The 26614-nt window shown below is 46.8% G+C and overlaps 1 protein-coding gene across 3 annotated transcripts in view; it reads right to left on the minus strand.

Annotated features, from left to right (window-relative positions):
• DCLK1 (doublecortin like kinase 1) overlaps positions 1-26614 on the minus strand; it is a 189768-nt gene that overhangs the window by 33870 nt on the left and 129284 nt on the right. For all 3 annotated transcript variants that reach the window (XM_049853462.1, XM_049853464.1, XM_049853463.1), the window contains 4 exons: positions 17782-17915; positions 15462-15539; positions 14615-14711; positions 10788-10868 (listed from right to left, as the gene is read on the minus strand). In XM_049853462.1, coding sequence (XP_049709419.1) covers positions 10788-10868; positions 14615-14711; positions 15462-15539; positions 17782-17915 — 390 coding nt within the window. The remainder of the gene's footprint in view (positions 1-10787; positions 10869-14614; positions 14712-15461; positions 15540-17781; positions 17916-26614) is intronic.

Consider the following 26614-nt stretch of genomic DNA (forward strand, 5'->3'; position numbering starts at 1 on the left):
GAGGTTAGGGACATCTATGCAAGGCAGAGACCTTGTGTCCACTCATCTGGGTGGGGCAAAGGGGCCCATTAGGGCTGGGGCGCTATGATCCCACAGGTAGCAGTTGGCAGTGGAAGTCCTGCTGAAGCTGATGAAATGAAGTTGTATTAGGTCAACCAGCGTGGCCTGGAAGCAAACAGGAAGAAGACAACACAGTGGGGTGTTCGTAGAAGCACCCTCTACTCCTACTGCCTCTTTCTCACTTCTCCGTCACCACCATCTTAGCCAGAAATTTACCTTGCCCCGTCTTACGCCATCTTCACAATCACCGGAATGCTTGAATTCGTTGTTGCGGCCACTGTGTGTTTTGAGTGACTTCCAGACACACAGGAGAAAGACCGGGCAATCTGCCCTAGGGGGCTCATCTTCCAGCACTATATCAGACAATATTTCGTTGTGATCCATAGGGTTGTCATGGGCTAATTTTTGGAAGTAGGTTGCCAGCCTTTATTTCTGGTCTGTCTTAGTCTGGAAGTTCCACTGAAACCTGTCCACCATGGGTGACCTTGCTGGTATTTGAAATACCATAGCACGGGACCCCTGCATTCTCCAGCTAAGTCTGCTTCCTCATCACGCTCACAATGTATTTCTTTATCATTCCCCGGCCCAGCCCTTGTCCTAATCTTCTATCAAGTCTCCCGGAGACTCTTAAATGCTGGACCTGGGGGTTCAGGCCTCCAGCTTTAAATTTTCCTGAAGGAAAGGTTGAGCTTCCCTCGGGTTATTAGTTCACATTGAAGCAATGAAAAGTAGTGAAACAAGCCTCACCAGTTGTCAGAGCTGCTTTTGACTTTATAAATCTTTAGATATGGCAGGATTTTTTTCCTAGTGAAATAAGGTGTCTCGGCTAGAGGAGGTTAAACATACACATGTGCACACACACACAAATAGACATACGCACACCCCACAGCAACTAAAACGTCTGCATGTAGAGTTTTCTACACACGTTTGGAGGCTTTGAGCCTAATCGGATTAAAAGACATAAACAACTGACTTTGTAGGGAACGAGTCTGAACCGGAGCCATGCTGATTGATGATGGAGATTTAGCTAATTTACTGTCTTGCAGCCATAAAATAAATACGGCTATTAAAAACATACATTTTTATGTTTACATCTTTATTGCCATTATTCACAATAGATCATGTGCCAAAAATGTGCTATGAATTTTCTTAACGTGAAAACCTGGCAATATTTTACAAATAGAGGATTATTACCATACGTTCTGGTTTGGGGGGGGTTGTTCCCCAAGTTTGACATGGGCTGGTTGTGGTTTGAGGTTAGTGGGGTTTGATTTAGACATTCCCATCCACCACTTGGCAGAAAATTGCAACGGACACGAAAGAAACTAGCTCGCAAAACAGAAAGAGCATTCACAGCTGTCTGCAGGACACCTGGACTCCTGGTCTCCATTTCTCTAGGGGCAGATAGGAAAAAGGAGCCCTGGTGGTGCAGTGGTTATAGTGCTCAGCAGCTAACTGAAAGGTCGGTGGTTTGAATCTACCAGTCGCTCCGCAGAAGAAAGATGTGCCAGTCTGCTTCTGTAAAGATTATAGCAATTCTACCTTTTCCTATAGGGTCCGACTACAGGTTAGGATTGACTCCACGGCAATGTTGTTGTTGTTGTTAGGTGCCGTCAAGTCGCCTCCAACTCATAGCAACCCTATGTACAAGAGAACAAAACACTGCCCGGTCCTGCACCATCTTCACAGTTGTTGTTATGATTGAGCCCGTTGTTGCAGCCACTGTGTCAATCCATCTCGTTGAGGGTCTTCGTCTTTTTCGCTGACCTTCTTTACCAAGCACGATGTCCTTCTCCAGGGATTGGTCTCTCTGATAACATGTCCAACGTACGTGAGACAAAGTCTTGCTAACCTTGTTTCTAATGAGTGTTCTGCTCATGCTTCTAAGAGGGACTTGTTTGTTCTTCTGGCAGTCCATGGTATATTCAATATTCCTCGCTAATACCATAATTCAAAGGCATCAGTTCTTCTTCAGTCTTCCTTATTCACTGCCCAGCTTCCACATGCAGGTGCACCTTTGCCCTTAAAGTGACATCTTTGCTTTTTAACACTTTAAAGAGGTCTTTTGCAGGAGATGTGTCCAATGCAATGTGTTGTTTGCCTTCTTGACTGCTGCTTCCATGGGGTTGATTGTGGATCCAAGTAAAATGAAATCCCTGGCAACTTCAATATTTTCTCTGTTTATCACGATGTTGCTTATTGGTCCAGTTGTGAGGATTTCTGTTTTCTTTATGTTGAGGTATAATCCATACTGTAGGCTGTGGTCTTTGATCTTCATCAGTAAGTGCTTCACGTCCTCTTCACTTTCAGCAAGCAAGATTGTGTTATCTGCATAACACAGGTTGTTAATGAGTCTTCCTCCAATCCTGATGCCACATGCTTCTTCATACAGTCCAGCTTCTTGGATTATTTGCTCAGCATACAGATTGAAAAGTATGGTGAAAGGATAAAACCCTGACGCACACCTTTCCTAACTTTAAACCACGCAGTATCCCCTTGTTCTGTTCGAATGACTGCCTCTTGATCTATGTACAGGCTCCTCATGAGCACAGTTAAGTGTTCTGGAATTTCCATTCTTTGCAATGTTATCCATAATTTGTTACGATCCAGAGTCGAATGCCTTTGCATAGTCAATAAAACACAGGGAAACACCTTTCTGGTATTTTCTGCTTTCGGCCAGGATTCCTCTGACATCAGCAATGATATCCTTGGTTCCACGTCCTCTTCTGAATCTGGCTTGAATTTCTGGCACTTCCCTGTGGATATACCATTGCAGCCACTTTTGAATCATCTTCAGTAAAATTTTACTCGTGTGTGATATTGATGATATTGCTCAATAATGTCCACATTCTGTTGGATCACCTTTCTTTGGAATGGGTACAAATACGGACCTCTTTCAGTCAGTTGGCCCGGTATCTATCTTCAAAATGTCTTGGCATACATGAGTGAGCACCTCCAGTTCTGCGTCCATTTGTTGAAACATCTCAACTGATATTCCGTCAATTCCCGGAGCTTTGTTTTTCACCAATGCCTTCAGTGCAGCTTGGACTTCTTCCTTCAGTACGATCGGTTCTTGATCATATGCCACCTCCTGAAATGGCTGAATGTCAACCAATTCTTTTTGGTACAATGACTCTATGTATTCCTTCCATCTTCTTTTGTGCTTCCTGCATTGTTTAATATTCTCCCCATAGAATTCTTCAATATTTCAGCTTGAGGCTTGATTTTTTTTCTTCAGTTATTTCAGCTTGAGAAATGCCGAGCGTGTTCTTCTCTTTTGGTTTTCTATCTCCAGGTCTTTGCACATTTCACTAAAATACTTTACTTTGTCTACTTGAGCCATCCTTTGAAATTTTCTGTTCAGCTCTTTTACTTCATCATTTCTAATGTTTTAGTTACTTGACACTCAAGAGCAACTTCAGAGTTTCTTTTGACATCCATTTTGGTCTTTTCTTTCTTTCCTATTTTTTAACGACCTCTTGCTTTCTTCATGTATAATGTCTTTGAGGTCATTCCACAACTCATCTGGTCTTTGGTCATTAGTGTTCAATGCATCAAATCTATTTTTTAGATGGTCTCTAAATTTAGGTGGTATATACTCAAGGTTGTACTTGGCTCTCCTGGGCTTGTCCTTATTTTCTTCAACTTCAACTTGCAAAGGAGCAATTGATGCTCTGTTCCACAGGGCTGATTTTTATTAGTCAGCATGGAATACCTTGGTAGATCATCCAGGCTTTTGTTTTTAATTCTTCCTTTTTTTTTTTAAACACTTTTTCCTATTATAGTAAAAATAACTGCTTAACCACTGTGCGACCAGGGCTCCTTACATAAAAAACCCAAACTCACTGTCAATGAGTTGATTCCAATTCTTAGTGACCCCATGTGACCCCGACTGCCCCGTAGCCTTTCTGTGGTTGCTATGAGTCAGAATCGACTCAACAGTGGGTAATCTTTACGACAGCAGATTGCCAGGTCTTTTCTCCCAAAGGAGCCACTGGGTGGGTTGGAATTGCTGACCTTTCAGTTAACAGGCGAGCGCTTAACCACCTGCGCTCCTTATCAGTAAGATAGCAGAGGTCACGTATACCCAGGGGCACAGGGCTCATACCGAGTCCATGACAAACACATGAGAGCTTAGTGTACTTTTCCTGATGAACGGTTACAACAAGCAACTTCTGCGGACTAGAGTTTTGGACCCCACTGTCCTCAGGCTCTCTGTCTCATCAGACGTTGCCTTTTCAGTTCCAAACGCACTGGGTGAAGGGTCACGACATAAGAAAATCAGGACAAATGAGAGCATGGGAAGAGCTTTTTGACTGTTTCCTTTGGGTTTACATAGTTATTATTACATTTCCCCCTTAGATCAGCGTCCTCTGTGGTGACCAGACACAACTTGATTGCCAAGTGGGGAACATCTTGTTTTAAACCCCACATTTATCTATTTTGATGCCTTGGTGGTTCACTTGGTCTCAACCATGGCTGTGAACACCTACGAATTTTTCCCCATTATTTTGAGACAAAGTAACTAACCAGTCTTCTGACTTAGTTGCTCCATAAATTCCAAAAGTTAAGCAATCACTATATACATCAAGTCAAAAGAAGTTTCTTTTTCCTAAAACCAATATATTTTTCCCTGCAGAATCTAAGATCTGTTTAAATTATACAAAGGTTTTTTGTTTTTTCATTTTAAATCTCCTAGATGATTACTTAAATGTCACCCTTGCTTTTAGGAAATTTTTTTCGGGAATGTGAGAGGGGAGTGAAATGATAGCAGATGTCTGGGTTCCCGAGGGAGCCGGGAATCTAATCACTCGGCAAAGTGGGACCATGTGTACAAACGAGCACCAGCAGAAGGCTACGGCCCAGACATGCAGCTTGGAAGACGAGCAAACGGGTTTTCCAAAGGTAATGACCGGGAGTCTTCTTCCTTTCATTTCTTTACCCCACCTGTGCTGGGACTTCACACACATGAGGCGTTTGGGTCGGAACCGGGGTAAGAGCTGATGCTGATCCCAGCAGCACTGCAGCTATTCCTGTGTTGTGAGCAAAATGTGCTCAAGTTCACAAAGTAATTTTACAGCAAATACCCGTATCCTGCTGCAGCTAACTGCGGGAATTCCCCCTCCCACCTCCTCTGAGGTTGGGCTCTGGCTCATCTTCCTCCGGGAAGCCTTCCATGGCTCCCTCCCCACAGAGGTGTGCCAAGGCCGCCCTAGCCCCGGCTGTAACTCTCTGGTCCCATCAGGTCCTGCAGGGCAGGACTTCTCATATTCACTGTTGTATCCTCAGAGCCTAGCAGGCCGTGATCTCCCTGATTAAAATGAATTTAGAAATATAAAATGGTCATTCACCGTCCACAGGGAGACCCGGGTTTGATTCCCCTCCAATGAGCCCCACGTGTAGCCACCACCCGTCTGTCGGTGGAGGCTGGCGTGTTGCTGTGATGCTAACAGGTTTCAGCAGAGCTTCCAGACTAAGACTAGGAAGAAAGGCCTGCTGACCTACTTCAGAATATCAGCCAGTGAAAACCCTGTGGGTCACAAGGGTCTGGTCTGAAACTTATCGCGGGGACGGAGCAAGACCAGGCAGCGTTCTGTTCCAATGCGCGTGGGGGCTGACTCCAAGGCAGCTAATTACCACAAATTTGTGATCTATGGTTCTCTTTCCTCCATAGCTCTTAACGAGCCTTCTAAGGACACAGTTCAAATTCAGACTTTCCAGTTTATTCTGTGTGGTCACCTTGTTGCGATTTTTCCAGGGTTAACATACACCTGGACAGTTGTGGACCATGGGCTTTTAATTAGCATACAGGTTAGCCAGCACCACCTGCTGCCACCGAGAGAGGCCGCAGCTGGCTTGTCCCCTTCCGCCCTGCACACCCCAGGGAGAGATGCCACGACCTAGGTGGGCGGCTCTGGAAAGGCCGCTGACCTGTGTTAGCAATCGTTACCGTGACCATGACGTACATGTTACTGTCTTTTACACTACTCACAAGGGGCCCTGGTAGCGCTGTGGTTAAGTGCTCAGCGGCAAACAGAAAGGTCAGCGGTTGGAACCCACCAGCTGCTCTGTGGGAGAAAGATGTAGTAGTCCACTCCCGTAAAGATTAAAACAAAAAACCAAACCCAGTGCCATCAAGTCAATTCCAACTCATAGAGACCCTACAGGACAGAGTGAAGCTGTCCCATAAGGTTTCCAAGGAGCAGCTGGTGAATTCAAACTGCCGACCTTTTGGTTAGCAGCCAAGTGCTTGGCCACTGCACCACCAGGGCTCCCCCGTAATGACAGCCTTGGAAACCCGCTGGGCAGTTCTACTCTTTCACTTGGGGTCGCTATGAGCTGGGATTCACGTGACAGCACACGACAACACAGTATGCTCAGGGTTTTCATATTTCATACGTGTCCACAGACAAGACTTGAGGGCAACTGGTCGTGGAATAAGGATGCCTGGCTGCTGGCTCTGGCTCAAGCACAAGATTGGCTGCTTTGAGCAAACATACCATAGGCTCAGTCTCCTCATCTGTAAAATGGGTGCAATTATAACCACTCTGCCTGTTTCATAGGTTTGTTACTAGGCTTCAATGCAATGCCTCCTAACCTTTCCCATTTCATGATGTTGTATGCTGTCGAGTTGATTCTGACTCATATCAACCCTATAGGGCAAGGTGGAACTGCCTCACAGAGTTTCCAAGGCTGTGACCTTTATGGAAGGAGCCCTGGTAGCACAGTGGTTAAGTGCGTGGCTGCCAACTGAAAGGTTGGTGGCTCAAACCCACCAGCTGCTCTTTGGGAGAAAGGTGTGGCAGTCGGCTCCCGTAAAGATTTACAGTCTTGGAAACTCTGTGGGGCAGTGCTACTCTGTCCTACAGAGTTGCAATGAGTCAGAATCGACTCAAAGGCGATTGGTTAATCTTTATGGAAACAGATCGCCAGGTCTTTCTCTGCAGAACCGCTTGGTGGGCTCACACTGTCAATCTTTCAGTGAGCAGCTAAGCGCTTAAATGTTGTACCACTAGGGCTCCTTCTCCCCACTTTATAGAAAAGGCTAATTTCTGCTGAGCAGCCTGGAGTAAACGCATACTCTGCCTGCCTCCACCCCACCGTCCCAAGGGCTGAGGGCTCATATATAGCTCTGCTACATGGGAAGGCTGAGGCAGACATTAACCACTTCTCCACAGGCTCTCACATTCCTATAGTGTCTTCTTGTCTGATTCTAAGCACACCCCACTGGGACTGAGGGATCAGGTTTAGGTATATGAATGAGGAACCAAGGCCCTTGACCACTGGGGAGCAGATGTGTGAATGAGGAACCCGGGCCCTGACCAATCGGGGGGCAGGTGTGTAAATGAGGAACCCGGGCCCTGATCACTGGGGGGCAGGTGTGTGAATTAGGAACACGGGCTCGACCATCGGAGAGCAGGTGTGTGAATGCAGAACCTGGGCCCTGACCATCGCGGGGCAGTTGGGTAAACGAGGAACCTGGGCCTTGACTGTCGAGGGGCAGCTGTGTAAATGAGGAACCTGGGCCCTGACCATCAGGCAGGTGTGTGAATGTGGAACCTGGGCCCTGACCATTGGGGGGCAGGTGTGTAAATGTGGAACCTGGGCCCTGACCATCGGGGGACAGGTGTGTGAATGAGGAACCCGGGCCCTGACCATCGGGGGGCAGGTGTGTGAATGTGGAACCTGGGCCCTGACCATCAGGGGGCAGGTGTGTGAATGTGGAACCCGGGCCCTGACCATCGGGGGGCAGGTGTGTGAATGAGGAACCCGGGCCTTGACCATCAGGGGGCAGGTCATGGGGAAAAGATGCCAGGCTTTGCCACTTTATCACATCGTCTGCCTCAACACTGCAGTTTCAACCATACTGATCCTCAAGAATTCATTATTTTGGGAAAAAAAACATTTGACTCATCACCAAGGTGACAGTTCAGAGATGTGGACCTACACTTTCTCTTCAGCTGACTGCTATGACATCCAAAGCAACAGGGAGGCTGCAGGACTTACGTCCCTAAGCTCACACTTCTCTGCCTGTCCCTGTCCGTGTCCGTGTCCATGTCTGTGTCCGTGTCCCTATCCATATCCGTGTCCCTGTCTGTGTCCATGTCTGTGTCTGTATCCATGTCCGTGTGTCCCTGTGTCCCTATCTGTATCCATGTCCGTGTCCCTGTCTGTGTCCGTGTCCCTGTGTCTGTATCCAAACCTGTCTGTGTCTGTGTCCCTGTCTGTATCCATGTCCGTGTCCTTGTCTGTGTCTGTGTCTGTGTCCGCATCCATGTCCGTGTCCCTGTCCATGTCCGTGTCTGTGTCCGTGTCCCTGTCTGTGTCCATGTCCGTGTCCCTGTCTGTGTCTGTGTCCCTGTCTGTGTCCGTGTCTGTGTCCCTGTCTGTGTCTGTATCCATGTCCGTGTCCCTGTCTGTATCCATGTCCGTGTCCCTGTCCGTGTCTGTGTCCCCGTCTGTGTCCGTCTGTGTCTGTGTCCCTGTCCGTGTCTGTGTCCGTGTTTGTGTCTGTATCCATGTCCATGTCCCTGTCCATGTCTGTGTCTCTGTCTGTATCCATGTCCGTGTCCCTGTCCATGTCTGTGTCCCTCTCTGTGTCTGTGCCTGTGTCTGTGTCTGTATCCATGTCTGTATCCAAACCTGTGTCTGTATCCAGGTCCGTGTCCCTGTGTCTGTGTCTGTATCCATGTCCGTGTCCCTGTCCGTGTCTGTGTCCATGTCTGTGTCTGTGTCCACGTCTGTGTCTGTATCCATGTCCGTGTCCCTGTCTGTGTCCGTGTCTGTGTCCCTGTCTGTGTCTGTATCCGTGTCCCTGTCTGTGTCTGTGTCTGCATCTGTATCCATGTCCGTGTCCCTGTCTGTGTCTGTGTCCCGGTCTGTATCCATGTCCCTGTCTGTATCCATGTCCGTGTCCCTGTCTGTGTCCCGGTCTGTATCCATGTCCGTGTCCCTGTCCGTGTCTGTGTCCATGTCTGTGTCTACGTCCGTGTCTGTATCCATGTCCGTGTTCCCGTCTGTATCTGTGTCCCTGTCTGTGTCTGTATCCATGTCTGTATCCAAACCTGTGTCTGTCATGTACTCTGGCAGTAAGAGCCATTAAGCCTAATCCTGGGGCTTCAGGTTCCTTGTCTGTCGAAAGAAATAACAATACTTGTTGCTGCGTGCTGTCAAGTCAATTTCAACTCACAGTGACCCTATGTGACAGAGTAGAACTGCCCCATAGGGTTTCCTAGGCTATAATCTTTACAGGTTCAAAAATACTTACATACTTCGGACATGCTATCAGGAGGGACTAGCCTCTGGAGAAGGACATCATGCTTGGGAATGCAGAGGGTCAGCAAAAAAGGGGAAGACCCTCAAGAAGATGGATTGACACAATGGCTGCAACAATGGGCTCAAACATGGCAACGATTGTGAAGATGGCACAGGACCGGGCAGTGTTTTGTTCTGTTGTACAAATGTCACTATGATTTGGAATCGACTCGATGGCACCTAACAACAACAACAATAATAAACTTCACAGGAACAGATCGCCAGATCTTTTCTCCTGCAGAGCTGCTGGGGGGTTCAAACTGCCAACTTTTCTGTTAGCGGTTGAGTGCTTAACCATCGCACCACTAGAGTTCCTCATAACAATACTACCTAGGTTATGGAGTTCTTGGGAAGAACGCAACCACTTAATGTCTGTATAGTCCAGATGTGTGAAGTTAAAGGAGTGCTGGGCAGTTCAGCAGTCTGTAAGTGTTGGTGTTAGCTGCCATCCACTCAGGGAGACCCCACACGCAATGGAACGAAGCACTGCCCCACCCCGCACCATCCCCGTGATCTGTTGTGGATCTGACCACTGGGTCCACAGGGTTTTCGGAAGCACATCACCAGGCCTTTCCTCTTAGTCCATCTTTAGTCTGAAAGCTCCACTAAAACCTTGTCAGCGTCACTGCAACATGCAAGCCTCCACCGAGAGTTGGCGGCTGTGCCTAACGTGCCTGGTCAGGAATCCAACCTGAATCTACCGCATGGAAGGCAAGAATTCTACCACTGAGCCATCAATGTCCTCTTCGTAAGTATCAGCTCTTATCATTATTAATCAAAACAAATCTTATCCATCATTCGTGGAGAGATGCAGGGTTAAGTTACAATGACTCTGCTCCGGAGGATTTCTCCGCTAAAGAAGCATCCTTGGTGCCTTGTACTCAAGGAGTGGCAGTAAGGGCCTCTGGTGGTCTCAGAAACGCAGAGCCTCCAAGCTGGGGAATTAGTCTGCATTTAGCAACATCTCCAGGGAATCTGTGAGCACTTTCAGGTGAGGTCACCTGGATGCGTGGCAGAAAGAGCTGTAAGCAGAACTGCTTCAGGAGCTCAGCTCTCTCACGGGGGAGGATGCTGTACAGACCTGGACCGTATTGTGCGGTTGGTGGTGTGGTAGCGACGGCGGCCACGTGCACAGTTAGAAGCCGGTCCCGGCCACGTGCGCGGTTAGGAGCCGGTCCCATCTGAATCAAACGGGAAGCTTTGTGCAGCCACCGTGAGAAGGGACGGCAGCACAGAATTGCCTGCGCCCAGGGAACACGTCTGAGATCCTGCAGCTATCCTGGCACAGCTGAGTTGGGGGAACAAACGCAAATCACAACCCTTGAGAAAGGAGGCGGCGTCATCAGGAAACCTGCCAACAGTTTGCAGAAGGAAGGTGAGGAGTGATTCCAGGGAGGGAAGGCAGCACTCACATTGACCCAGGGATGCTCCAGAACCTGCACGGCTGAGAACCGCTGACCGACATCCACCAGCAGCATCATGGTGATGAGCTCCTGTGGGGAAGAACACAAGACCCCGTTCAGCTAATGCTAAGGCAAAAAGTTGGGGGTTTTAACACGCGTATGTTCTCTTGTGGTTTGGAGAAGCACTTGTAAAAGCGTTGTTTTTGGTTGCCCTGAGTGGATTCTGATCAGGGCTTCGAGTGGGTTCATTCTGGTTGGAACCCCTGCTGAGAATTTGCATGTCTAACAAGTTCCCAAGTGATGCTGCTGGTTAGGGACCAAGTCTGAGAACCTCTAGAAGGTGCAGCGGTTCTCAAAACTGACCACACGTGAGGGCCTGTTGACACGTAGACTCTGATTCAGTGTACGAAAAGAACCTGTTTGAAGCCCTGATTCTGACTCGTGGGGACCCCACGTGTGTAGGGTAGAATTGTGCTCCGTAGGGATTTCAACGGCTGACCTTCCAGAGGGAGGTTGCAGGCCCTTCCTCTGAGGCATCTCTGGGTGAGTCTGAAACGGCAACCTTGTCGCAAGTGATCAAGTGTTTAGTCATTTGTGCCAGGACACCTTACAAAAACTCTAAACCTCGAATAGATCAACTGATCTAACCCAGGGCTACCTGAACAGCACCTTCAGAAGTTAAAAGAAAGGTTTCAAACATTGGGTTGATGGAAAAAATAAAAGGAATTAATATTAAAATCAATTACTGAAAAAGAGAACTTTTCAGTAGAAAAGAAACAAATTATGTACATTAAAGAACTAACATTCTTTTCCTTGTTTACGATCTTGTACTTTAAATAGATTGCTAAATTATGTAGAAATCACATTAAAAAAAATTTAAATTATATCTTCAGCTTTGCATTTGAAAGGAAAAGTGGGTTTTTTTCCCTCCTAACTGCAAGATGACATGCTTAGATTGGAAAGAATGGGAGGAGATAATACATGCTGATTTGCAAACAGAATTGCCAATGGAAACTACCCGTTGGCAGTCAAAGAATTCTAGGAAATGGGTTAAAATTGCTTAAAAATCCCCAGGCCAATCAATACAAAGACAACAGAACTTTTAAGAGATACATTACTGAATAGTTCTGAAATTAACGGGATGTCTCCACGAGAACGGGTGGATTTGGACTATGAAATCACAGTTTGGTGTAATTTGTCAAATTTGTCAACTTTGCACTGGATGTTCCCATGTTACAAAATGGCTCCATGTGTGTTACAGGTTGATCATGTCCCCCTAAAACGTGTGTTGAAATCCTAACCCTTGCAGCTATAAATACGAACCTGTCTGAAAACAGGGGTTTCCTCTGTCATGTTCACGAGGTCACACCAGAGCAGGGTGGGTTCTAAACCTAGTCGCTTCTGAGTTATACAAACAGCAGAAGAGACAGGCACACAGCTAGTGCCTCCACAAGCCCAGGAGTGCCCAGGACCGCCAGCGGCTACTAGAAGCTGAAGGAGCCCTGGTGGCACAGTGGTTAAGTGCTCAGCTACTAACTGAAAGGTCAGCCGTTCAAACCCACCAGCTGCTCCTTGGAAGAAACCTGTGGCAGCCTGCTTCTGTAAGGACGGCAGCCTTGGAAATCCTACGGGGCAGTTCTACTCTGTCTATAGGGTCACTACGAGTGGGAATTGACTCGACACCAGTGGGTTTAGTTTTGGTTCTAGAAACTGAAAGAGACAAGGAAGGACCTCCGCCTAGACCCACACCCTGAACGTGGACTTCTGGCCTCCTGACTGTGAGAAAATAAATTTCTCTCCTTGAAAGCCACCCACTTAGGTTCTATTTATTTATTTATTTTTGGTTGTTGTTAAACTAGTGCCAGGGAACTACGACAATATGCTTTATGCAGTCTCCTACCTACAGGGGTTCTGACTACCTGGTGGTGGTTGACTTATTTCCATTCATCTAGAGATTCTATCTTAGCTTTCCTCATTCCCTTTTGACTGTGGGCCAGAACTTACTAAAGCAACTCCTGAGTGTGATGCCGTGTGCCAGACGCCGGGAGTGGGGTGTAGGAATGGTTCTTTGTGGTCAATGACTCCAAGCCTCCTACTCTGGGGAGACAGCTTTGGTTGCTGGGCAGGTTTTGAAGAGCGTGCCTGCCAGTGAGGACATGTCCATCCCACCCGACCTGTGCACCCACATCTCTGCCTCTCTGTGGCTTTCCCCGACACCTCTAAATGTCCCACATTTTCCTAAGTTTAGCGGCAGAGTGGTGGACAGCTAAAGGAAAGGAGAGACTGGCCCTGAGTGCATCATTTTCTATGGAAAGTGGCCAGCCCTAAGAAGTTGGGTTTCAAATTATCTTCATACACAGGACAGAGCAAAGGAAAGGCGTATACATTGCACAATCAAAAGAGAATTATTTCTCAACGTCAAATTTTCAAAAAATTTAAGCCAGCCCTTAGAAACACAGTTTAAAAGGGACCAATTAAAAAGTGTACTTTTTTTCCCCCAAAGTTTATTAATATCTCGGTGTGAGGTGTTTTACACTTTTCTTAGAGGACAGTTGTCAGCTAAAGGAACACTGGCCGCGAGCTTTGTTCCTCTCGGTCTTTAAACCCTGGCTGTCCTTCAAAGGTGAGCTTCAATCACAGATCCCCCATCAAGTCTTTCCTCGGACTTTCTCTGCTTTGATTGATCGATTCACTTATTCGTTTATGTGTCCACCATACACTGGGTGCCAGTTACGTCCCGGTCACTGTTCTGGGCGCTGACGACACAGTAACGAGCAGAAGAGACAAAAGGTCTTGCCCTCATGGAATCTGCCTTCTAGTGGGAAGAGACAGAAACTATACACTGCCTCAATGAGATCATTCTACCTGGCTATGCACTACAGCCATTATTTACCTAGCGGAACCAGGTGCTCCGGAGTCGAATCTGACGCGTGGCAACCCCACGCACTGGGAAGAGACAGAAACTATACACTGCCTCAATGAGATCATTCTACCTGGCTATCCACTACAGCCATTATTTACCTAGCGGAACCAGATGCCCTGGAGTCGAGTGCGCTCCAGAGGGTCTTCAGTGGCCGGTTTTTCAGAAGTAGGTCACCAGGCCTCTCTTCCAAGCCACCTCTGGTGGACCTGAAACTCCAACCTTTCGGTTAGCAGCTGAGCGTGCTAAGTGTTTGCATAACCCAGGTATGGCATTTATGTAGACAGATAGATGTGGACAGGTGGCTAGACACTATGTCAGGTAGACATGAAGGTATAGGTGCTGTTGTTATTGTTGGGTGCTATCAAGTCCATTCCAACTAATAGCGACTCCACGTGACAGAGCAGAACTGCCCATAGGGTTTCCTAGGCTGTCATCTTCATGGGAGCAGACTCCCAGGTCCTCCTCTTGTCCAGCCACTGGGTGGGTTTGAACCTTCAACCTTAAAAGTGCTACAGAGGCAAGTACAGCAGGCAAGGAGGGTAAGGACAGGTCTGCAGGGTCTAAGAGCTGCGATTTCAAACAGGGGGGCCAGGGAAGACTTCACTGAAAAGATGAAATTAAGTCAACACCTGGAAGAATGAAGGGGTAAAAGAGGCAGAAATCTGGGGTTTCTCAAGCCTGGGATGGGTGAGACAGCCAGGAGCCACAGCTGGGGAGGGGGGTGGCTCTCTATAGACGCTTGCTGGGATGACCACGAACAGACGACTCGCTGACTGAGAACACGAGTAATTACAACTATAATTTAAACAGAAATCACAGGTATAGTGGTTTTGTTCCTTGCACACAATGGTTTGGAATGGATAATCCCATAAGACACCAGGATATAAGGAAGAGGAAGGTGCCAGAAACCCACCTTGGCAGAGTCGGAGACATTGTCCCAGTACGGAGACGGGAAGTCCATTTGTCCCATCAAAATCTGGTCAAAAAGCACCTCCTGGTCATCGCCGCTTCTGCTCAGGTGAACAACAAAGAAAAAAACAACAAAAACCGAAACACTAAATCACAACTCCACGTATGTCTCCTTCTTCTTATGGGTGGAAGCCTGGTAAATGTGTAAAACGTGTGTGTTTAAGCAATTTCAAGCGTTCAATATGGAATTGTTCTGGCAAATTAAGAAAGCATAAGTCTTTAAAATTCTATGAGTCTTTAAAATTCATAATTCTAAAATTATGGAAGGCGTGTAACTTAGCATGCACCACGTGGAAAAATCACAGCCACCACAAGCTAGGTTCTCATTGTGTTCTCCCTGTGGCTCCATTGTGCAAGAGGACGGATGGCCGCTCTGAAGGGAAAGAGGACCGCTCTGAAGGGAGAGAGGGCCTGTGGGTGCTGAACAGCGGGTCGCGGCCTTACCCATGACCGCTCTGAAGGGAGAGAGGGCCTGTGGGTGCTGAACAGCAGGTCGCGGCCTTACCCATGACCGGTCTGAAGGGAGAGAGGACCGCTCTGAAGGGAGAGAGGGCTTGTGGGTGCTGAACAGCAGGTCACGGCCTTACCCATGACCGCTCTGAAGGGAGAGAGGACCGCTCTGAAGGGAGAGAGGGCTTGTGGGTGCTGAACAGCAGGTCGCGGCCTTACCCATGACCGCTCTGAAGGGAGAGAGGGCTTGTGGGTGCTGAACAGCAGGTCGCGGCCTTACCCATGACTGGTCTGAAGGGAGAGAGGGCCTGTGGGTGCTAAACAGCAGGTCGCGGCCTTACCCGCGGAATGGGGGGAAGCCACACAGCAGGATGTATGTGATGACGCCGGCTGCCCAGATGTCCACCTTGAGACCATATCTGGAAAAGTAAACGGTATTAAGAGTTAGCGACATCAGGCCGGGACAAATAGATGCCACTTCCATTCCAAACCAAAACCAAACAAAATAAAGATATCCAACAACACATCCTAACCCAAAACTTCATGGTTAAGAAGAGGTTAAGAAAAAAACTAAAAATTAAAATTAAACTACTGCATGCCTGGGTCCATATCCAAATATGGAAAGGTGAATGGTTTCAGAAAAAAGGGTTTATTATATTGTTGTTGTTTTGCAATATGAAATAGACTCTGATTCGCAGAGACCCCGTGAGGCAGAGAGCTGCCGCATAGGGCTTCCTAGGCTGTCATATTTATGGGAGCAGATTGGGTCTTTCTCCTGCGGAGTGGCTGGTGGGTTTGAACCACAGACCTTTCGGTTAGTAACCATATCAGAAAAAAAAGTTTATTCTAGTCCCCTAAATTTTGATTAGCTCCCTAATTTTATAAACAACAACACTGACATGGAGAATATTTTCCGATTTATAAAGCACTGACATCTGCTATCTTATTCCACCCCCCTCCCCGACAACCTTATAAATCGGGCAGGACTTACACTTCTGTTGTATACTTCACAGAAGAGAAAACTGAGGTTCAGAGGGGTAAGAAATTTCACCAAGTTCAGACAATTAGCCAGTGGCAGAGCTGGATGCCACCAGAAACTTCAAGAGACAAACCAAACTCTCTTTCCACTCCCTTCCAGGCGGTCCTCAGAGTAAGTCCAAGTTCAAAATTGTGGCTAAGCCCAAGGTCACACTGTGTGAGGGAGTCACTCAAATCTGATAAATAAAGAAGTCCATGTGACCTCAAGGAGACCTGGTGGTGCAGTGGTTAAGCACTCAGCTGCCAACCAAAAGATCGGCAGTTTGAACCCACCAGCCGCCCCGTGGGAGAAAGATGTGGCAGTCTGCTTCCGTAAAGGTTCCAGCCTTGGAAACCCTACAGGGCTAGTTCTGCTCTGTCCTGTAGGGTTGTTATGAGTCAAAATTGACTCGACAGCAACAGGGTACTGGACAAGTAAGAATTAAATTCAGTGGGCTTAATCAGGCCAGTTGCCGTGGGATCAACTCTGACCCACAGAGGCCCTACGTGTGTCAGAGTAGAACTGTGCTACATTGTAAGGTCTTCCAAGGTGCCTCTTGGTGGACTTGAACCTCCAACCATTCAGTTAGCAACTGAGCACATTAATAGCCTGCACTACCCAGGGACTTCTTAAGTGAGCCTATAGAGGGTCCTTAAGGAGCCCTGGAGGCGCAGCCGTTAAGCCGTTGGTTGCTAACCAAAAGGTTGGCGGATCAAACCCATCCAGTGGGTCCATGGGAGAAAGACCTGGCAATCTGCTTCCATAAATATTACAGCCTAGAAAACCCTAAGGGGCAGTTTACTCTGTCACTTGGGGTCACTATGAGTCGGAATGGACTCCACAGCTCCCACCAACAAAAACATAGTAGGCCCTTAGCCCCTCCTGGTTAACACACTTGGCTGCTAGCCAAAAGGTTGGAGGTTTAAGTCCACCCAGAGGCTGCTCAGAGAGTAAGTCCCGGTAACCTGCTTCCAAAAAGTCAGTCATTCAAAACCCTGTGGAGCATCGTTCTGCTCTGACACAGGTGGGTCAGGATGAGTCAGAATCAACTCAACGGTGGCTGAAACCGAATGCAAGTATTAAGCCACCCCCTCTTCCCACCTCAGTCTAGGGTGGACGTTTCCATTCATCTGGTTCTGCTCACAGAAACCAGCAAACTCTCAGTGGCCCCGATGCCTGAATGCACTTGTACGCCTCAGAAAAATCAATGGATCCCCTAGAGGGCCAATAGCGGGAGTGGGAACGGACAATAGGGCCACAGAGAGCAAAACCCGAGGAGGCTGCCATCACCGCAAACAGCAATGTCTGTTTCTTTTATCTCCAAAAGCGAGTTAATCACCACTGCTGTATGTTTCCGTTAGCCAGCACATTTTTTACCCTGGGGTTAATAACTGCTCTTCTACCTTTAACAAAGACCAAATGGAAGCCTTAAATAAGATTGCGGTAATTGGCAACTTGATTGGAAAAACAGAGAAAATGGCTCAACTGTAAAAGTTTAAAAAGAGAGAGAGAGAGAATGAAGGAAACCTGATGGCTCTTCTGTGCGATGGCACAGAGCAGCACTACCGCTGATACTCGTGTAACAGGCTGGCTCTTTTTTAACTGCAGCACTTATGATAAACAGACGCAAGAGAACCGCTCACCCGGTTTCAGCAATGATTTCTGGAGCCACGTATGTCGGGGTGCCACAGACCGTGTACAGGGGCCCGTCCACAATGGTGGCCAGTCCGAAGTCACCCAGCTTGAGGGACTTGCTGCCGTCTTGGTGTTCGTACACCTAAAACAGAAATGAAAAGTGTACCGCTTAAAGCCAAGAGTGCAAAAGATTTTACTTTTTTAAATAACATTTTACTATGTTTTTTGTGAAGGTTTACACAGCTGTTTAGGCTTCCATTTAACAATTTCTACACAAATTGTTCAGTGACATTGGCTACATTCTACACAATGCTTGCACGTTCTCATTATTCCCATTCTGGTGGTTTTGTTTCCATTCATCTAGTTTCCCCACCCCCTTGCCTTCTCATCTTTGTTTTAAAGCAATTGTTGACCTTTTGGTCAAAAGCTTTCTTAAAGAAACAAGGGTCATTGTGATAGGAATCTAATGAATTTTTAACAAAAAGTAAAAAAAAAAAAACAAATCAGAATTTTATCTGGTTCTGCTCACAGAAACCAGCAAATTCTCAGTGGCTGATGCCTAATGGTGTACATAATGCACGTCCTTCTTTGCTGTTGTTGTTATGAGGTGCCGTGGGGTCAGTTTCAACTCATATCAACCCCAGGCGACAAAGCAGAACTGCCTCCGTAGGGTTTTCTAGGCTGTCTGGTCCTGTAAAGATTACAGTTTAGGAAACCCTACGGGGCTGTTCTGCCCTGTCACATGGGGTCGCTGAGTTGGAGTAGACTCCAGGGCGCCTAACAACAACAATCTTGACTGGAGCAGATCACCAGGTCCTTCTCTCAGGGAACCCCTGGGTGGGTTCAAACTGCCAACCTTCCAGTTATCAGCCCAGCGGGCTGCGTCTTCGGATTCCTGCAGACGGGACCAAGCTGAACCCTCAGCAGGCGGCTGCTTGTCACAGAGCGGACAACACACTCACGCCAAGGGGGCTACAGGGCTACTAAAACGTGACTGGATCTATACTTACCAAAATGAGCTATTCTTGAGACCTGAGAACAGCAGGTTACAGATCGGTTTGCATAGAACGTTCAAGAAAGAGAAAAAAGACGTGCAAGGAAAAATTCCGTAAGAATACAAAATGTCAGCGCGTTTGTCGCTGGGTGGTAGGGTTATGGGAGACTTCTCTTTCCCTTTTGCTTCGCTATATTTGATGTTTTCTACAGTTAAAATTGATTCGCATACAAAATGAAATGCAAAGTTATCCAGTCTGTGAAAATAATTACTTCTTCCTCCTAATACATGAGGCTTTTCAAATGCAGTTAGTAAACGAACAAAAAATCTGTGCATCTATTGAAAATCCTTTGTTTTCAGTGCCTCAAGTTTCCAATGCGATCTATTTACGTGTTTTATTAATAACTGACAGGGATATTAACACTTCACTTCGCCTGTGGTGATCTGAAAAGTTTTATCACATGTGGAGTCAGCATTCTGTCCAGACTTCCTTATGAAGGCCGTAAGTCTCCAATCCTTTTACCCAACAAACCACAGAAGGGGATCCATGTTACTGTTGAGGGGTGTTTATACTCCTTTAATCTGAGCCCAAGATCAAACCAAATGGATCTGCTCTTAAAAGGAAAAAAAAAGAAAGAAAGTATCCCAAACAACTTCTTTTATTTCAAAGGGAAGATCAAAGGGCATCTGGAGTTTTGATTCACTGCCTTCTATTGGAATCAGAAGATTGGAAAAAGGGAAGGCCCAGTAAAAGGCTAGTGTTTCCAGCAAGGCTGATCTTGGGGAGGTGTTTCAAGGAAATGGTGGCGTCGACCATGTATATCCAGGTAACTCATCCAGCAGGTCAGGCCTTGCCATCATCTATTACTTCTTGAGCAGCTCGGACCTGCTGCACAGCAGTGCCCATGTGCACACCCCTGGTGTGTCGTTACCATTCACACGCCACGTCTGCCTTCCTTTCCAAGAAGCGTGTTCACGTCTCATCACACTTCGGGCTACGGTGCCAACGCTTGACCAGCTAAGCTGCAGCCTCAGCAATGAGCACTCGGAACTAGCTGCTCTGGCAGAAGCCGGCAGTGAGGGCCTCCTCACTGGAGAGACTGTCTCTCTTCTGGACCAAAAATACTCTGACGTCTTCCCCCTCCTCATAGCAAGGAGCTTTTGTTCGTCCTGATGCTTTGTCCATGATCAAGTTTGAGCTGCCCTTGTGAGGAGTCCAGAGCTTGTGAGGTCACCTGCATTTGAGATGTGAGGACAGAGGCAGCCAGGTGACCCTCACAGATGCTGCCTTGACCAGCTGTCATCTGGGGTGGACACTGTCCTTCCTCCTTTATGAAGCAGCTGCTTAGCCCTGGACACCATGGACAGGTTTGGATTTGGGATTTTGAGGCGTTTGTTGTTGTTGGGTGCCGTTGAGTCGATTCTGACTCACGGTGGCCCTATAGGACAGAGGAGCACTGCCCCATAGGGTTTCCTAGGCTGTCATCTTTGCAGGAGCAGACTGCCACATCTTCCTCCCAGGGAGCAGCTGGTGAGTTCAAACCATCGACATTTCAGTTAGCAACCGAGGGCTTAACCACTGCACCACCAGGGCTCTTTTGGAAGTATTAGAACTGCAAAACACAGTATTGTCTCCAGCCTAGATGTTCTCAAAAAGCCAAGACAAACCTGTTGCTATCGAGTCAATTCCAACTCATAGTGACTCTACAGGACAGAGCAGAACTGCCCCATAGAGTTTCCAAGGCTGTAAATCGTTAAGGAAGCAGAGTGTCACATCTGTCTCCCGAGGAGTGGCTGGTGGGTTTGAACCGCCAGCCTTTAATTTAGCAGTCAAGTGCTTAACCACTGCACCACCAGGGCTCCTTGGAGGTTCTCAGGCAGAAGAAATCCATGAATGTAGTCTCTAGTCATCCACGTGCCAAGCAAACGCTCTTCATGAAAAGAAACCTGAGATGGAAACACCCAGGAGATGACTGAGTTTATCTCCCAGACAGAGCGGAGCTGTTTACGTCCCTAATTCCACTTGGTCTCCAGTAAACCTTACAGAACGCAAAGTAGCCTCTGTCTGACGCTCTGCTGGGTCCAAACAGTCGCGGGGCCTGCGTTGCGAGGCGTTGCAGATTCTGACGTATGTGTCCCCGTTGATAATTGTTTGAAACAAATTTTGTGGCTTTTTCCCTAAACACAGTGTCTGTATCAGCTAACTTCACTCGAGTGTGACAAGAGCAGATGCTGGGGACCCAGTTGTGAGTTACATCTTCACGCTGAGCACGGCTGTACAGGTCTCTCAGAGGCAGCAAAGGTTTTATTTTAGAGCGTCCACATTTTTAAAAATAATTTGCTTTATTTATTTTGCTTGTTGGTGAAAATACACACAGCAGAATATACACCAATTCAACAATTTTCATGTGTTCAATTCAGTGACATTGATGATTTCGTTCAAGTTGTGCAGCCATCCTCACGCTCTTTTTCTGAGTCTACACTCCCCCATCAACGGAAACTAAGCGTCCCGTCTGATACCAGGCACCTGCGTTTCAACAGCAGTTCCATCTAACATACACTCATACGCCAACGTCGGTGACATTTAACTGAGCCATTTGATCCAAAGCCTCAATCCCCACCACCTATGCTGTAGGACATTTGTTGTTGTTGGGTGCCGCTGAGTTGATTCTGACTCACGGTGGCCCTACAGGACAGAGTAGGACTGTCCCACAGGGTTTCCAACACTGTAAATCTTTATAGGAGCAGAAAAGTTTCCATAGCTAAGATAAAAAGCACTAAAAAAACTACCTAAAATAAAGAAATGAACGCTACCTAAATGTAACAATGCTTCTAAAATAAACCAAAACCAATTCAAATAAAACACGTAAACCAGTTGCCATGGAGTTGACTCTGACTCACGGTGACCCCACGCGTGTCTGAGGAAGTGACCCCTACTCACGGTGACCCCACGCGTGTCCGAGGAGAGCTGTGCTCTGTAGGGTTTTCAACAGCTAATTTTTCAGAAGTAGATTGCCAGGCCTTTCTTCCAAGGCACCTTTGGGTGGACTTGAACCTCCAACCTTTTGGTTACCAGCTGAGTGCACGGACCACTGGCACCGCCCGGAGACTCCAAATAAAATACACAGAACCTATAATTAAAACGTTCTATTCACCTCTTTCATCACTTCTACAATGTCCCCTTTTTCTGCTTTGGAAATTCTATAGTAGAACCGTCATAAACACAAAGAGGTTAAAAACAGCTCTGGCGGCACAGTGGTTAAGCACTTTGGCTGCTAACTGAAAGGCAGGAGGTTTGAATCCACCAGCCGCTCCGAGGGAGAAAGACCTGGCCATCTGTTCCTGTAAAGATTACGGCCTAGAAAACCCTATGAGGCAGTTCTACTCTGTCATATGGGGTCACTGTGAGCCAGAATCGACTCAAAGGCAGCGGGTTGGGTTAAAGAAGTTCAGAGACGCTAAGGAGAGACACTAGGAGCTTAGAGACAAAAGCCTGTTACATGTAACTGAAAACATTTCTAGATACAAGCACATTAGAAATACTTCAACAAAGTGTTTTTGCAGGTGAAGAGGAGTCCAGGCCTCCAGTCTGGAACTCTGGTTAACTAATGTCAGGCAGGGCAGGAAGCAAGGTGTTTTCTCTGTCAACACTTTCGGAGAACGCTACAGAAGAATAAATTTCAGGGTTTCCCTCCTTCAATGGACGTACGCCCCTCCCTCCTCAGACCAAACCAAAAACAAAAAAAACCCTTAGCGACCCTACAGGTCGGAGGAGAAGCGCCCCATGGGGTTTTCTAGGCTGTGATCTTCACGGAAGCAGACTCCTACATCTTTCTCCCGAGGAGCCACTGGGTGAGTTCGAACCACCCACCCTTCAGTTAGCAGCGAGCACTTTAACCCCTGTGCCACCAGGCTCCTTTTTCTTCCTCATGGCCAGTGGAGTAATGAGCCTCACAACCGGGGTCACCACTGGCGTCTGCCGCAACCTAAGCTGCGTTCACCCTCAAGTCTTACCAAGCCAATTACAGAGGGCGCGGGAGCCCCTTTACAGATGTAATTAAAACTTTGTTAAAGTCACAGATTGCTAAATACATCTGCTTCAAACACACACACGTCCTCCCAAAACCATCTCCAGAGAAGTTATTTTCCCAAATGACAGCCATAAATCTGCTTTGAACTACGTTTTTAATTAAAAGTTAAACATCTGAAAAGCTTCTAACAACCCTACGTTTAAAACGCCGAGTCCCAGGCTTTGGGGTCTTTGAGTGGATCCGACTTTGTTCACTAGCATTGCTCTTCCTCCTGACGTCTCCGGGAAGGAACCTTAACAGGTGACCCAGACAGGTGTGGACAGCCAGCTCCAGCAACAGGGCTCTGGGATGAGCAGAACTTTTTTTTCCCTAAATTTTATTAATTTTGTTGTTGTTGAGTATAAGCAGAACTTTTTGTGATAACTGTATTTTAAACCCTTTATAAAACATGAAAGGAGCCGAGGTGGTGCAGTGGTTAAGTGCTCAGGTGCTAACCAAAAGGTTGGTGGTTCAAACCCACCAGCCGCTCCGAGGGAGAACGATGTCCCCGTCTGCTTCCACAAAGATTTACAGCTTTGGAAACCCTATGGGGCAGTCCTACTCTGTCCTATAGGGTCGCTGTGAGTCGGAATCAACACCACGGCAATGGGTTTTTTTTTTTTTTTTAATATGACCCACACATGAAGTGACAGCACATTACTTGTCAGCTGAAGAATTTTCACAATGTGAAATATAATTTAATGTTCATTTAATGTTCTGTACATGGTCCCCCACATTTTAAACATGGAAGACTACTAACAAGATGGGGATTAGTGCAGATCATCTAGTATGTAGTGCCTTCCCTGTTTTAACTCAGCAATAAAACTCCGTGATGGTACAATGCTAATTGAATGTGGCTACACGGAACTGTGGGCTGCCATATGCATCCTATTACCATAAAGACTGTCAGTATTTTGTAAGCTACCCTTGTGATCACTGCAGATGGCTACAGCCAGAGAAGTTGTTCTCTAGGGTTTATTATATGGCTATAAAGACATCCCGTGATCTGACAGACTAAATGTGTTCAATGGCAACAATTAGGAAAAGGTTCCAGTTAGAAGCTTGAGGCGCGTCCTAGCCAGAATAGGTACAGCGAAAGGTCAGGTGTGTAGGCATGTGGGCACACTGGTATTTTACACAGGATTTTTCTTTTTTAAGAAGGGCTTCACTTTTTGTTTCTTTTTTCACTTGTTTGGGATTTAGCACTGGCTGGGACTCGTGAACAGTAGTTGTTTGGGCATACACTTGGCTTCCCTTGGATGGGAAACTGAGACCATTTGGAAAACTTGTTTGAAGAATAAAAGATTTAATATATAATCACAAAATGCAGATGGTGACCATAAAATAATATGAAAATTCACAGACAACCTGAAGCCAGGCAAACGGTTTCTGGGATTCCCACAATCCTGAACTAATCGCTGACTGGTATAACAGACATGTTGGCGCAAGTCTAGCTCTGGGTGTTGTGATGACGTCAAGGAAAACCATGCTGAGATGTCAGCGGATCAGTCATTAGCAGCCACTGAAGTATTTTCCCAGAGGAGTCCAGCAGGTAGTAAAAATTATTTCGTAAAATAGAATTGAACAAAAGTGGCGTGAAATTGACAAAACCATGGAAAAAGGTCGATGTACTTTTTAGCAAACATGGTACCCCTTTAAAAGGACATGGACCTTCCTCTAGTCACGGTATTTGGTCTCTGTGATTCTTTCTAAGGAAAATGGATTAAATTCCAATCTTTAAGAAGTGAAATATAGCAACATTTAAAGCAGGGCATTGTTCTGCAAAATGTACTTTCCAGTCCACATGCTTCTAAACTAAACCCCTTGGGGAAAAAAATTAACACTCTAAATCCCCATTTTATACTCACATATAAAATCTTTATGAAATCAAGAGCTTAAAGAACTAATAAAAGTTGTTTAGAAGTCAGAAAGGGGCAAGTCTGAAGAGTGGTAACGATGTTAAAGGGAAAATTAAAATCCCTTTTCAAAGTATTACACCAGAGAAATAGGGGAAGGAGGAGGAGTGGGTGGAAACACCAGGGACCTGACTCTCATGGTCACGTAAAAGCAGTCCTGAGCTGTCTCAAAAGGACTTCCACGTGGCTGCAGTTAGTTAGGCAAACTCTGTCAGGAACTGTCCATCCTGGGGTTTTGCTAAAACTGTGGAAACCCAATACCACTGCAATTTTAAAAATTTCATTCCGTTTTCATCACGCAAGTTACGTAAGTCACTGTGGAAAAACTAGAAAAGACAAATAATTAGAGAGGAAAACATTCTGGAGTCTAGATTTCCAGAGCTTTCTCTCTCCTGCTTTTCTTTTGCCAATAGACAATATGTCATGAACATCGTCCGAGTGAATAAACATGTATCTACGTCATCATTTCAGTGGCTGATGAGTATTTCAGGGTCTTAATGATCACACAAATACTTTGTTTTTAAGGAGTCCTGATGGTGCAATGGTTAAGCATTCGGCTGCTAGCCGAAAGGTTGATGGTTTGAATTCACCCAGCAGCTCTGTTGGAGAAAGACTTGGCTACCATATTTTTATGAAAATAACGTGCACCTTCCACATTTGTTTACAGCAACATGTAAAAAAAATTAGCATAGTGGTGCTTACAGAAATACCTCATGGGGGAGGGCAAACAAACCTAGAAGGCAGAAGTTATTTGCATAAAAATACGATTGATGCCTGCTCGCACAAAGATCACAGCCTAGAAGGCCCTAGGGGGCAATTCTACTCGTCAGGTGGGGCTGCTGTGATCTGAAATTGACTTGATGACAACTTTGCTGTCAGCTGTCCCCCGCTCAGCCCCCAACTCACAGCAACCCCATGCGCGACGGGGTGGGTTGTTGTGACTCGCTGAGTGTCCACTGGCTGATTTCTGGAAGTAGATCACCAGGCCTAAAAGCTTCACTGAAACCTGCTCAGCATCATAGCAACACACAGGCCTCCACGGACAGACGGGTGCTGGCTGTGCATGAGGTATGTTGGCTGGAAAGGGAACCTGGGTCTCCCCACGAAGGTGAGAATTCCACCACGGAACCCCTGACCCCACACACCTACCACCACTGCCGTTCACCGAACAACGGGGTGTGCTGGGCGTCACACGGAAGACTTCCGATGGTCCCCTTTGATCTTCACAACAACCTATGGATTTAGTATTTCGCTGATATTTCAGAGATGAGAAACTGAGTTGCAGAAACGTCAAATAACTTGCCCAAATGTTACGCGCTCAGTAAGTGGCAAGGTCAGAACTTAAACTCATGTCTGCGTTCAGAGCCCGGGATTCCAACCAGGGCATTCTCCTGCCGCCTCCCCATCATGCTGTTATTTAACTGACCAATGCCCTGATGTCAGCTGTTCCAATATATTTTGATTTTTTTCCATACAAAAAAGCACAAGATGAACCCCCGCATAAATGCAGACACATCTGATTTTCTCCCCCTTAGGTTAAATTTCTAGTCTGTGGGTGGCTCAAACGGGTAGGGGCTCGACTACTAGAAAAAAGGCCGGAAACCTCCCGGAGGCACCTCAGGAGGCAGGTCTGGAGATCCGCTCCTGGAAGGTCCCGGCCTTGAAAACCCCAGGGAGCCGGCCTACTCTGTCACGGGGGCTGCGTGAGGTGGGATTGATGCTCCGGCAACAGCCAGCCACAGGGTACATTTCTGGAACAGCCTTACTTGGTCTGAGGGTACACATGTCATTTAAAGCTATGGCCTTTCAGAAAAGCTCCGTTAAGTTCCTTTTCTTCTAACACATGTGAGATTATCGGTAT

This window comes from Elephas maximus, chromosome 14 (genome assembly GCF_024166365.1).
Source record: "Elephas maximus indicus isolate mEleMax1 chromosome 14, mEleMax1 primary haplotype, whole genome shotgun sequence".
In the NCBI taxonomy this organism is placed as follows: Eukaryota; Metazoa; Chordata; class Mammalia; order Proboscidea; family Elephantidae; genus Elephas; species Elephas maximus.